The sequence below is a fragment of the Anarhichas minor genome, unplaced genomic scaffold, assembly GCF_050575085.1.
Source record: "Anarhichas minor isolate MPS153535 unplaced genomic scaffold, ASM5057508v1 ptg000021l, whole genome shotgun sequence".
Taxonomy (NCBI): domain Eukaryota; kingdom Metazoa; phylum Chordata; class Actinopteri; order Perciformes; family Anarhichadidae; genus Anarhichas; species Anarhichas minor.
The window spans coordinates 6,457,387-6,469,551 of record NW_027466467.1 but is presented as its reverse complement, the minus strand read 5'-3'; the positions used below and the strand labels follow the sequence as shown (position 1 = coordinate 6,469,551).

General features: G+C 47.9%; 1 protein-coding gene across 2 annotated transcripts in view; it reads left to right on the top strand.

Moving 5' to 3' along the window:
* arhgap46a (Rho GTPase activating protein 46a) overlaps positions 1-12,165 on the top strand; it is a 29,900-nt gene that overhangs the window by 2,143 nt on the left and 15,592 nt on the right. For both annotated transcript variants that reach the window (XM_076095730.1, XM_076095728.1), the window contains exon 2: positions 7,765-8,274. In XM_076095730.1, the coding sequence (XP_075951845.1) occupies positions 7,765-8,274 (510 nt within the window). The remainder of the gene's footprint in view (positions 1-7,764; positions 8,275-12,165) is intronic.

The following is a 12,165-nucleotide window of genomic DNA, read 5'->3' as shown; positions in this document are numbered from 1 at the left end:
GTCCCCCGGGGGGCCCGTACAGACCCCGCGTTAACATCTTCACCAGGCTGCTCTGCGCTCTGAAGCTTTGGAGGGTTCTTCACGTCCTCTAGAGGACAATCCGGACGTTTCTTTCCTGTGCGGCTCCTCCGGCCGGCCACTCGGCTCTCTGGGATTACGCTCCGGCCTCGTTTGTCTTGTCAGCAGGAGGGGAGGATTCTGGGGGGGGGTCAGATATTCATACTAAATGTTATTCTGACTGCGAAAGAACATGTCTTCATTTTCTAACATGCATGACCCTGAACGAGCTGACGAGATAATGTTTGGACATTGAATGTTGGGGGTTATTAAGCACAATTACATCCTAATAGGCTCTCTCATTTCTCTTGTTTGGACAAGTGACCCCATTGTTCCTGCTCCGACAGCTGGTGCACTGGACAGAAAGGCCGGCCTGTATGCGGTAAACACCCTGATCCCGCCCGTCCTCGGTGTCTCCCGCACATGTTCACTCTCGTCCAGAGTCTTATATGTGACCTGAAAAGTCCCCCCTCCCTGTTGCTCTTCAACCAAGGAAAGGGGTGGATTTAAGGAAAGGACGGGGACTTCTGTTTGGTCAGGCTTACCCCTATAAAAAGGGAATTTATTGACCCTGTTGCTGAGCTGTGTCTCAGACAGACAGCGACTGTTCAGCAGAGCAGTAAAAAGGGGGCCGGAAGTTTCCCGGCATTTCTGCTGAAAGCTGCGGCATTTGTTGGAGAAGGGGGAAGACAATACTCTCCATACAGAAATCTCAGAGCGATGAGTTTGTAGGCGGATTACAGCGACGGGTGTCTGAAGTAATGTTCAAGACACGCCAACACTAAAGCGTCCTGCCGGAACCGGCGACGAGGTAGGCACTGTTATCTCACATCGCATGAAGAATCAGTTTGTTGTGGGGGGTGGGGGGGGGGGGCATGTAAAATCGCTAGTTGGAAAGCAGCATGGGAAAGACCTGCTTTGCTGAAGGTTTGCTGAACGACCTTGTGAGGTCCAGTCTGATCGGTGCCAGTGGAGAGGGGGAAACCGTCTCTGGTTCTGGGTCATGGCAGCTGTTTGAAGGAGGTCACCCCAGACCTCGCATACACATCCCAATCCCCCCCCCCCCCCTCCTCCGTGGCTCTGATTGGCTGTGGTACCCCCTGTGGAAGCACCACAGAGAGTTCTCGTTAGAATGAAGTCTGCCTGTTGATCTGACAATAGTCTGCATTGTCCTGATCCATCGCGGTCTTCAGAATAGGGTGCATTTCACAGGCTTTGTAATGCATATGACCGTGAGTCATCACAGCACATTCCTGTCAACTAGGTAACCATTTTTTCTTCCATTCCCAGCGAGCCTACAGATTAATGTATAGCAAGAAACTGTCGACTACTGCAGCTACAGGGAAAGTCTTTCTGTTCTCTCGATCTGATCAGTGTGTTCATGTGGCTGTCTCTCATAGGCGAGCAGTCAACTTTGTAGTCCTTCTTGCTGAAGACAGAGTATAGACTGTGCAGAAAGCATCAAAATCCACTTTGCATTTTTTCACCCCGCCATGGTTTTAAAATAAACCCCATCGTCCCAACAGTGGAAAACATTGTTATAAGCCCAGCATGTAGCACACAGACCAAAACTGGATCATCTGGTTCTTGTAGTTTTTTTTTCGCAGCGTGCAGTCACTCTAGAACTCAGAACTGCCAATCACGCTGTTCTCAGTTGATACCAGACAACATTGAAAGTGTATTTACTCATCTTCACTGAGTAACGGCGACATTTCAGATGACAATTATTGGATTTGACTGAACAGAAATTGGCAGAAAGGCTCTCTGTTCATCTCCGTCCTCCCATGCCAGCCTTGTTGTCTCTGCCGGGCATGTGGATGTCTGGCCGTTAGGTCTTGAAGTGCGTTTACCTCTCCTCCCCTCCTTGGTAGTCTGCAGCCGGTGTCGGCTCACAGAAGGCCCGCTCTGTCAATGGCGTTCGTGTTCTTGGCGTGAAAGACGACCCCCTGAGCTCGTTTGCCGATGTTTGCCACACGAGGAGTGAGGAATGGACACTGACAACTGCTGCTGAGAGGGGAGGAGGGGTGAAGCAGAGGGAACGAGTATGAATCTTTTTTTTTTTTTAGGCCGTGTTCCCATTAATGTGGTTCAATTTGGAAAAATGTGTTTATATGTCAACGCTACAGGTTTTTTATACTCATTAAAATGCAAAAAAAACAACTCTATGCAACTTCTTTATTTCAACACAATCTCAGTGTTATAATTGACAAATCTATATAATAACTATTAGTAGGTTTTTGAAAGTCTGCGTCGTATGGTCATCCATCCATTCAAGGTCTCATTTATCAACACGAGTTCTTGTCCGTTGATTTTTTTTTTCACGTCCCTATGATCGTCTGAATTCCTCCGGGGCTGCACAGGAGATGGATAAACTTTGTCCGCAAGGCATAGCAGCCCCACAATGCGCAGCATAGAGTCGATAGAATGATCTACAGTATAAACGTAAAAGTAAAAGTAAAGTCTGACCGGGGGGGCAATAGAGTAGACGAGACAGGCAGAACGCAGCCCCGTGGGTCTGGTTCACAAAGCACATCACTGTTAAAGTCTGAGAACAAGATAAGTGTACAGCATCCTAAACCCCGAGCATTAACTTTATGAGTGGGGGATGGACGCCAAGTTGCCTCTCAGAAGTCCATTACTCTATAACTGACTCGGCTGCCTTCTATGCAAGTTTGTTTGTTGTTAAATGAAATGCAACACACGCACACACACATTGACCAATAGGCCGTGTTCTACCGACCTCTAACCCTGGTGACACGGCAGGAACGAGAGGTGTCAAACAAAAAAGGGGCCAAAGAATGTGTGTGCGACAGGTGCAGGGCTTTTTTTTTTCCCTCTCTCATCTGAAACATGTGCACTCCCCCCCTCCCCCCCGATTGTTTTGGACTCCTGGGCGGAGTCTAGGAGCCTATCCTGCACAGAGACGACCCACATACACCTCGTCCCAGCTTCTGTTTCCAACAGAGACATTTAGTTTGGCGGAGACTTCCAGGAAACAAACACACGGGCCTTTTGCAGAGGAATTATGCTCCTTGATGAGGACAAAATGAGCCTCCCATCAAACCTGATTCATGTCATCACTATCCACAAACACCACCTGCAGTGGAAACATATAGGAGGAAACCAAGCGGACCTATCATAATCATCAGATCACATCTAGCACCGCCTGGTTTACGATTACTCACGGCTACTGGCACCGCTGCCAAGCACTCGGTAGTCAGTCTCTGTCTGTTTTACAATATTTAGATAAGCAGGTTGCCGAGCAGCCATGCTGAATAGACTTTGCACATGATTTATACATAATCAAACAGAAGTCTGCTTAAGGCAGATCGTCCCTTCTATTGTATTGAGTTACAGGCCTCTGCTTGCCCCCGAGAGAGCAAATCACCACAGGTTTCTCTTTGTTACTATATTTTTAATAGTGTTGTACCTGTGCGGCTAGGTGAGTTTAAACTCCTTCCTCTTCTCTCTGAGAAATGACTTATTTCACAGCCAGTATCTGAGGAGAGAGGACGTGTGATGTCTGTAAATAGAAAATGGCAGGTCTGTAAATATATACCTGCCAGCGTGGACCTTGCACTTTGTTTTTTTTCTTGCTGTGCCTGGTGAACAGAGTGCTAAGATTTCCTAAATGAATGGCGGGCCCTGTGTGAGAGCTCAGCCTGCCTCGGGCCCACAGGGGACCGTCACAAGCTCAGAACAGGCTGTTGTTGGTAAATGTCAGAGGTTACCTTACAACAGTCCTGCTTGGTAAATGGGAGCTGATCAATTCACCGTAACACGTATATATGGACAAATGTAATGCAGTTAAACCCCCGTTTGGCTCAGTATCTGAAGGCGTCCTATCTGTCCATCTGAAATGCCACAATGGCACTGAAGCACGAAAGCTGCATTTCAGCCGTTACTACATTATCTGATGAAACCGTAGTTTGTTCAAAACTCGACGCTACACAGTATTATTTATCTCTTTGACGAAATCAAACGACCACACTGGTATTTTGAGTTTGTTTGGAATCTAAAGCTGGACAATGACACAAGGCATCTCGTTGCCCTATTTCTAGTGACTGTATTGTCCAGTCCTCTGTGTTTTCCACTGTTGGGGGGGAGAAGTACCATTTACTCTTTGGCGTTGGCTTCGAAACAATGGGGCAGATTCCATGAGCTGTATTCTGTTGTTTCCCTCACTCTGGGAAACTGCTCTGTTAGTTATTTTTGGAGCGAACTGTAAATTCAGTATTTCTTCTTCAGAAGGGAGACCTCTGGCCCATTGAGAAAGGGAGGAACTAACTAGATGGTTAAGAAGAGGTGTGTGTGTGCACGTCTGTGTGTGTGTGCGTGTGTTTGCATTGGCCTCTTGGTCTCTGTGGCAGGCTCTGTTTGCAGAGATCTTTTTTTTTACAATTTGACGAGCTTTATTTTTAGTCGCTGTGGAATACCAATATGCTGCTGATGCATCTCCTTGACCCAAATGGGAGACAAAGACCCTGTGTGCCACGGGAGGGTGTGTTATTACACACAAGAGCAAAGAGGACATTGTATTTCATACTTAAATTTCCAAATGTTTCAAAGCTGTGGGCAGTTGTTTTAAAAAATGAATGATAAAACTCACTGTGAACAATGTAGGTTAGCTTAAAAAACTAGTGCAAAAATAGATTCATTCGGGAAAACCGATCCTGTTTATATTCAAGAAAGTCTTTTGTGAACTAGAACTTACTATTAACGAAAATAATCTGTAAAATCCTACTGTTCCTGTGGTCACTGAAGGCAATCCGGTTCTGTTTTAGCACCACACAAACCCCCCAACACAGGCCTGCGGCATGCAAGTCCGCTTCAATTAAACTGAGTTTCCCCAGAGGTAAAATCAGGTTGTGTGTGTGTGTGTGTGTGTGTGTGTGTGTGTGTGTGTGTGTGTGTGTGTGTGTGTGTGTGTGTGTGTGTGTGTGTGTGTGTGTGTGTGTGTGTGTGTGTGTGTGTGTGTGTGTGTGTGTGTGTGTGTGTGTGTGTGTGTGTGTGTGTGTGTGTGTGTGTGTGAAGTTCATTTTAGTCCAACATAAAACATTTCTGTTGGAGTTGTGCTTTGCTGAGCTCGTGCAAGCTGCATTCCAAACCATTTATGAACATTTGAAGCACGTGGCAGGCTGCCTCGGTTACTTGAAGTGCTGCTCTGTCCTTTCATGTATGCCTCTCTATGCCAGGGAATCACCTATGTTTTGAGAGTGAGTGTGAATAGGTAGTTGCGGTGGAAATAGTTCCATTTTCATTTTAAATGTGGAGAAATCAAAGAGTGTCCACCTCAGTCCTGGTAAATTCTGCAGTTGACAAGCCCCTCTGTGTTAGACAAACTCATGTAATGGACATCACTCCTGTTGTTTTTGAGTACTCCCAAAAGGGATGTTCCAGGAATTTTTCCGAACCTGAACACTGGTCCGTCTTCCTGCTTATCTGGTCGTGTCAACAGAGCCCAGCCGGCTCGCTCTCAGCTCTAACTGCTGTTTATTTACCCAGAGGGAACGGTCCGTGCGCAACCACGACACCCCGTGCTGCTGAAGTCATCAGCTGTGGCCTCCGCGGGTGACCCTCAAACCCTGGTTTCCTGTTGGGGTGTTCAGGACCTGGTCGGGCATGTCGAGTTCTGTGCTGGTTTTCCTACTGTCGTGGAGTTTCGGGGACACACAGCCTCAGCTTTCTGTCACTGCGCGTTCATGAGGGATTGGTTTATTTGGATTCCGATATGAACGCTGCATTTCCAGAGAGAGTGCCGACAAACACGAATCTGAATAACAAGGAATGCAGTGCGGAGAGATCGGTTTGTCGGAGTGGGAAGGCCTTCTTTTTGGAGGCTGGGAGCAGCAAAAGGATGTAGGCTCTGGTATGTGTGGGGTGGGATTGACTCTTGAATGCCCCATTATTTGCGAGGCTTCCTTCCCATGAAGCGTTGCGAATCTAATCAAGCCTGCAAGTCATCTTCTGATAGTTGGGCCTCGTTTTGTGGTCCCTCAGACTGTGAACACTGTTCTGCTATATAGAATCCATCCCCTGCAACACAAACACATTCACACACTTACTTACACTTTTATTTTTCAGGGAGGGGGGAGTTAAAAACCCAATATAAACCCACCCTTCACGTAGAGTCCACTTGGGTCAGGGCTACTTGCCCGGTGTGAAGGATTGGACCAGATGGCCTCCCAGCATAGAGCACTGGGACACATGGGAAGACCTTATGTGAAAGGCTCCTATATCCTCTCCATGCTCCATGTTTACCCGGCGGTTAAATCAGCCAATGGAGAGACGGGTGCTGGTAGCACATACAAGAGATGTAGATCGATATGAACAGGTAGGTCACAGTCACTCAGGGCTTTTGCGGTTAAAAAGAGGAGAACAGCTGTTGATCCCAGTGAGTAGTCGTCATCACGGTGACATTGCAACCCTGGCAGACCCGGCTGGCACCGCCTCTCCGTTTCTATTTCTAAGCCCTGGGCCGCACACCTCAGGGTTGATTTGGCAGGCACATGAGAAACGAATGTGGTGCATATATGTGGTGGACATTGTCGGCACTCTTATCCATGCTAAGCTCCGTGCCCCCTTTTTCTGATCATCACAGGTAGCCTGGACAGCAGGCTCCCTGTCGCAAACAACCGTGACAGGGAGAAGAAAAGCTTCTCTGTCCTGAGAAAGCTGGGAAAATATCCAAACCTATGTCGGATTGTTGTGACACTAATTCCTCTCCACTGGTACTTTTCTCTCAAAGATACTAGGCTAGAGTTTTGTGGGATAGAAGAGAAATGACCTAACCTTGGCGAAACCCTCAAGTGGTATGAGAGACAGTAAGTAAGGAGCGTGGTAATTTATATTTCGAGTCCTTTCTCTCGCTCTGATCTTGACATCTACTGTGTCTGAGACTGGGGGGGGAAGGACTCTCGCTGGCTGTTTGCAGTCGTCCTGTTCCCACATGGATTTGCTGGCACAGTTGAGGCCTGCATCAAGGAACTAGATCAAAGGAAACTAAAGAGTAGCCTGACCTGGATGACTGCAGTCCTCACTTATTTGTCAGACACATTTGTTGACCTTGATTTTTATGTAGGTAGCTACAGCACATACCTGTTATATGGGGGCGATATCATTCAATTACAATAATATGCCGCACCCTTTAACACAGATAGTGTCCTATTATTTCTCTGAAATTCAGTTCATGGTCTAATTAAATGTAATTGGCTCTCCCTCCTATCTGCATGTATGCTTTCCTGCAATCTGGGTTGTTTCTATCTCTATTTTTGCACCTCCGCTATCTCTTATTTGTTGCCTGTGTGTATTGTGCTGAGCTGGCTGTTGCCGCTCTGTGATTGCGGTTAAGCTCGATGGGTTTTTAGCCTTAGTGGCACTCTGAGCGTATGGTTCTCTTTGGGCCCTTGCTGACTCCATGCCTGGTGTCTCGCTGAGAGTGTCCACCTGTCCCCTTATTAAGGAAACGAAAGAGATGACATCATTGCTAACACATGCACACACACACAGATGGATGCATGTAGGGGACACAAGCATTGACTCTCTCCATATGGGCATCGTTGGGCCTCTCAGTCTGCAAAACAGTGTGAGTTGTTTACAGCTCGTTGAGCTGATTAGTACCGAGGCGTGACCTTGGCCTCTATTGCAACACAGTGTCCTGTTGGTGGATAATCTGTTAATGCTCCTGCCTTGTTTCTTCTCATTCAGCTCTGATTGGGTGGAGATCCTGGAGCCCCGCTCCCGCGAGCGCATGTATGTGAACTTGACCAGCGGTGAGTGCGGCTGGGACCCCCCCTCGGGCGTTCCTGTCCGCCAGGCCGACGGCAACCAGTGGTGGGAGCTCTTCGACCCCCAGAGCGGCCGCTTCTACTACTACAACTCCACAGGGCGCCGCACAGTCTGGCACCGACCCCAGGGAGCCGATATAGTGCCCCTCTCCCAGCTCCAGGCCATGAGACGATGCAGTGAGGCCAAGCGTGCCGGAGGGGGCGTGGACAGGCACCACCAGCACGGGACCACGGGGAGTATCGGCAGTGTAGGGAGCCAGGGGCGCTTCACACCTCTGCCCGAGCAGGACCGAGACAGCCCCGTTCCCGGAGCGCCGGAGGCCGATGAGGAGGCCGCCAACCCGGAGCTGGACCCAGCGGTGGACAGCAGATCGCAGGGAGACGGAAGCAGCACTGAAAACAGCACCGACGGCAGTAAAGACCCACAGAGGTAAGCCTGAACCAAACCTTCGGTAGCCTCTACAGTAAGTCTGGAAAGGAAATTGTGCTTAATCGTTAATGGATCAAATTACCAGGACAAAAGTAAGGAAATGCGATAGTCATCGCAGCATGTGTGCGATGGTCATCGCAGCATGTGGCATTGTGAATCGTAATGACTTTTAAATGCTTCTGCTGTGAGAACTCGCAGGATTATTTTGACTTTTGACTTTTGAGCTCAGACAGCTTTTTTTAATTTTCATTCTCACTTATCTGAACATTCCACATGTCCCGTGTTTCCATACTATCATCGCCTGTGAACCGTGCTCAGCCATTTCAGCAAATCGTTACCAAATGGGGAGAACGGTCAGTTATACTACAGAACACGACATCCCCCCCCCCCCCCTCCTCCTCCGGTGCAGAACGGCCCCTAACAGTAAGTCATTCAGAGACCCCATCATGTGCTTGGCTTTGGGGCCTCGTCCAAACCACCGTCTCTTCCCTCCAAAGCCAGATTCCAGACATGCCACTTGTGTTTTCCCTGGCACGGGGCCACCGAGGCCGTCTCAGTGTCCTTCTGTGTGCTCACCACCACCCTGCCCCGCGCTGCTCCGACGCTCACTTCATTTTCCTAAAACAAACCCAGGGCCCCAGGCCCTTTAAAGACTAGATCTCCTCTTATGGGTGAGAGCTTAAATGCGCATGCACGAGAGGCATGTAAGAGAGTGTTGTCTGTGGTTAATAGCAAGCAGAACCGCCACATTCCAGCTGCGTATAAACAAGGCGAACCCTGCTGCTTTTCAGAGGCTCCCTCGCGGCGACTGTGGCTCTCCGGTTCCTCCCGGCTCTTCGTGCACCTCACCTTGGCCCTCAGGAGGTCTCTCCTCTGACCCCGTCGATCCTGTGGGATTACGTTTAGACGGAGGGGGAACTAATTGGTCGGCCACGGCTGTTGAATGACACTACTGGAGGCCTCGTTGCATTGCCTCTGGTGTGTGTGTGTGTGTGTGTGTGTGTGTGTGTGTGTGTGTGTGTGTGTGTGTTGGGGGAGTGTTAAAGCCCCCCACTGGGTCACACTTTGCCCCAGTGATTCAACCACTCCCAGAGCCTTTTCTGTCTCCCCCTTTAAAACAATGGCCAGCTGTGTTCCTCGGAGGAAGGGTGAGGGGGTCTTTAGCCCACAGAGGCTTGATACCCTACTTAGCCATTTGGCCCCTCAACATGCTCACCGGCCTCCATCTCTTAGCAGGTAATTAGAAACCGCCACAAAATGCACAGAGACGGTGGAATGTGACGGCTCAAAATGGATGAAAACAAACATGCTTGTTTGCAGCTGGTGGCCCGCCTCACTGATAATGACAAGGATGAAGGGGGAAGAGCCAGGGAGAAAGTCTTAAATGAAGAGTTGGAAAGGGCCACAGTGGTTTGCGGTGAGCTAATTGTTCTGTCCCACCCAAAACATGGGAGTGTTGGGGGCTTTCATGAGAATGTCCTCTTCCTCTATTTGATCATGCTACTGCCGGTCATAACTTTTTTTAGTTAGGGTATTTCATCATTTACAGTTCCTCAGTGAACGTCTCAGTTCTTTTAGACATGTCGTCACATGTTTCCCTTTTGTTTTCTTCTCTTCAGCGGAGATGAAATGTTATTAGCTTACGGCAGTTGAAAAACAATAGTGTTCTTTGTGGAGATGGGACAATCTCAGTTCTTCCAACGGCAGTTTCCCTTTTGTTTTGTGCTATTAATAAATCTGTTCATTACAGATAGAAGAGTTTCCACACAACACACCCTGCGTGTTATTCTAAGCACCGGTTGCTTGGTGCCGCTTCCTGTCTTTGTAAAGCTCATATCTTTGCATTTGTCTATGTTCATTATTATAGAAGCACACACTTTTTCGAGGCCTTGAGTGCCAAATCTGTTACTCATTGCCCAAGTCTTATCACATGTCCTGGGAATTTCTGGGTACTTTGAGTCTGTGGAGCTCATCAGGGAAGTACCGTGGTCTCCAGAGGTAAACATGTCAGTCACATGTGGTTATTGGGCACAGGAAACTGAAGCAAACTCTCTTTCCATGATGTAGGTGTTGCAGATCAACCGGCTTATGACATCTGTATTGAATTACACCCACCTTTCAATGCACTTATGTGTCCGCGTGTTGTTATCGTCAACCTGATAACATCTGTATGGGATTTCACCACAGTGTGCCTGTCTTCACTGTGTGTGGGCTCCTCTCCCCCGAGCTTTCCAGCTACAGGAGACCTGCTGAGGTTTGAGTGGATGTTAAAAGTCTGCTGAGGACACATGACCGCATGGTGTAAGACAACCCAGAAGTGACCCACGGTGGTTCACATCAGGGTCACAGACAGCACTCTTTTGTCTTATGGGCCGGCCTGGGGCGTATAATGGACCACTAAAAGGGAACAAAGGTTCTCACTTAAACCCAGTTGTCCCCCATGGTCAGCTGAGTCCTTTCTCTACACAGTGAGTCTAGGTATGCTGAATGGAGAAGAACACCAAATGACTTGTATGTTCCCTTTCATTTAGCCCCGTAATGACATAGCGGTGCACCGGCATTCAATCTCTGCTGACATTGGACACTTAGAACTCGCTTTTCCTGATTGTCGACTGGCTTTGTATTGCTTTTTAAGAAGGTTCAGAAAGAGTTGGGTACATCAGTACCTAAAACCTCAACTCTGTCTGCGTTGTTTCATGAGCTCATACCACAGTTGAATCACTGAATCACACATTAAAGAGGGGACAAGGTAGCTTGACTTTTCATGAGTGTGCAACAAGTTTAGTAAAAGGAATGTTGGTGTAATTTCAGTCTGACTTTAGGGAAACTAATGTAGAAACCTCTACCCTAAAGTGTCTGATGACACAACCAACAAAACTGAAAACATTTCTACTTTGGGGAAGTGGTTTTTTTTGTTTTTATAAAACATGCAAGGTGAAAGCAAAAGTATACAAAAAAAAAAGCCCAAACAGAAGAAGCTTCCCCTCGCGTGCTTTGAGACTGTCTGGCTGTGAGTCATGTCGGAGATATCACCACTGGGTTTATTTAGGAAACGAGGGGGCGTCTTATGGGCTAGATAAAGTTTTTAAGTTGCTAATGAGTCACACATTGTCTGCGTGTTTACTTCGAGAGCGCAAGCCTCTCGTGCTTTTGATCTTCCGCCGCAAAATCTTTTACGCACACTGTGAAGACATGTTTCATCTGTACGCTCCTGGTGTGGTAAGCTCATTTTCAGCCCTTTCCAGATGGTCTTTTAAGTCTGCCTGTATTTATTTTTCCCTTTGCGGAAAAAAAAGTTGCACTTTGAACTGGGGATCCGGTTGTGTGCCTACGCACCTTGGTCTCGTTAACAGTGGCGATGTCCTTATTTCTCTACACGTCCCGTGTTTCACTCTCTTTTGAACGCTTAAGATTTTATGGTATTCTCGAGAGCGAGATCACAGAGGCACAGTTTTCTTTTAGAAATAATTGAAACGCTGCTTTTACGTCTGGTGCTGTTGTGAGAATATCGCCAGTGTTTTCATGAAGAACCAGTGTCACCGCGTGTGAACTGGCCTTAGGCATGCTGCTCTGACTGGATCAGCTGACTTGCAGCATGCAGACACGGTATTTTTCAGGTTGCTGCTTCCATGGTTTCCACAGGTTTTGCGCATCCATTTCTTAACGGCGATGATGATTATTGTTAACATATCGTTGTTTTTCTGCTCTTTTGTGTCCCTGATCTTATCTCAGAGACTTGAGACTGGTTTGAACAGGTTTTGTGTGTGCGGTCCAGTTGTAATCATCCAAAGAGTGTCTTTTAATGGGATCAGAGCTTCAGATGCACTTTAAAATTCCAGAGGCGGGGTCTCTCTGGAATTCCGTTGGGTTTGGCCTCATCCTGTCCCTTGA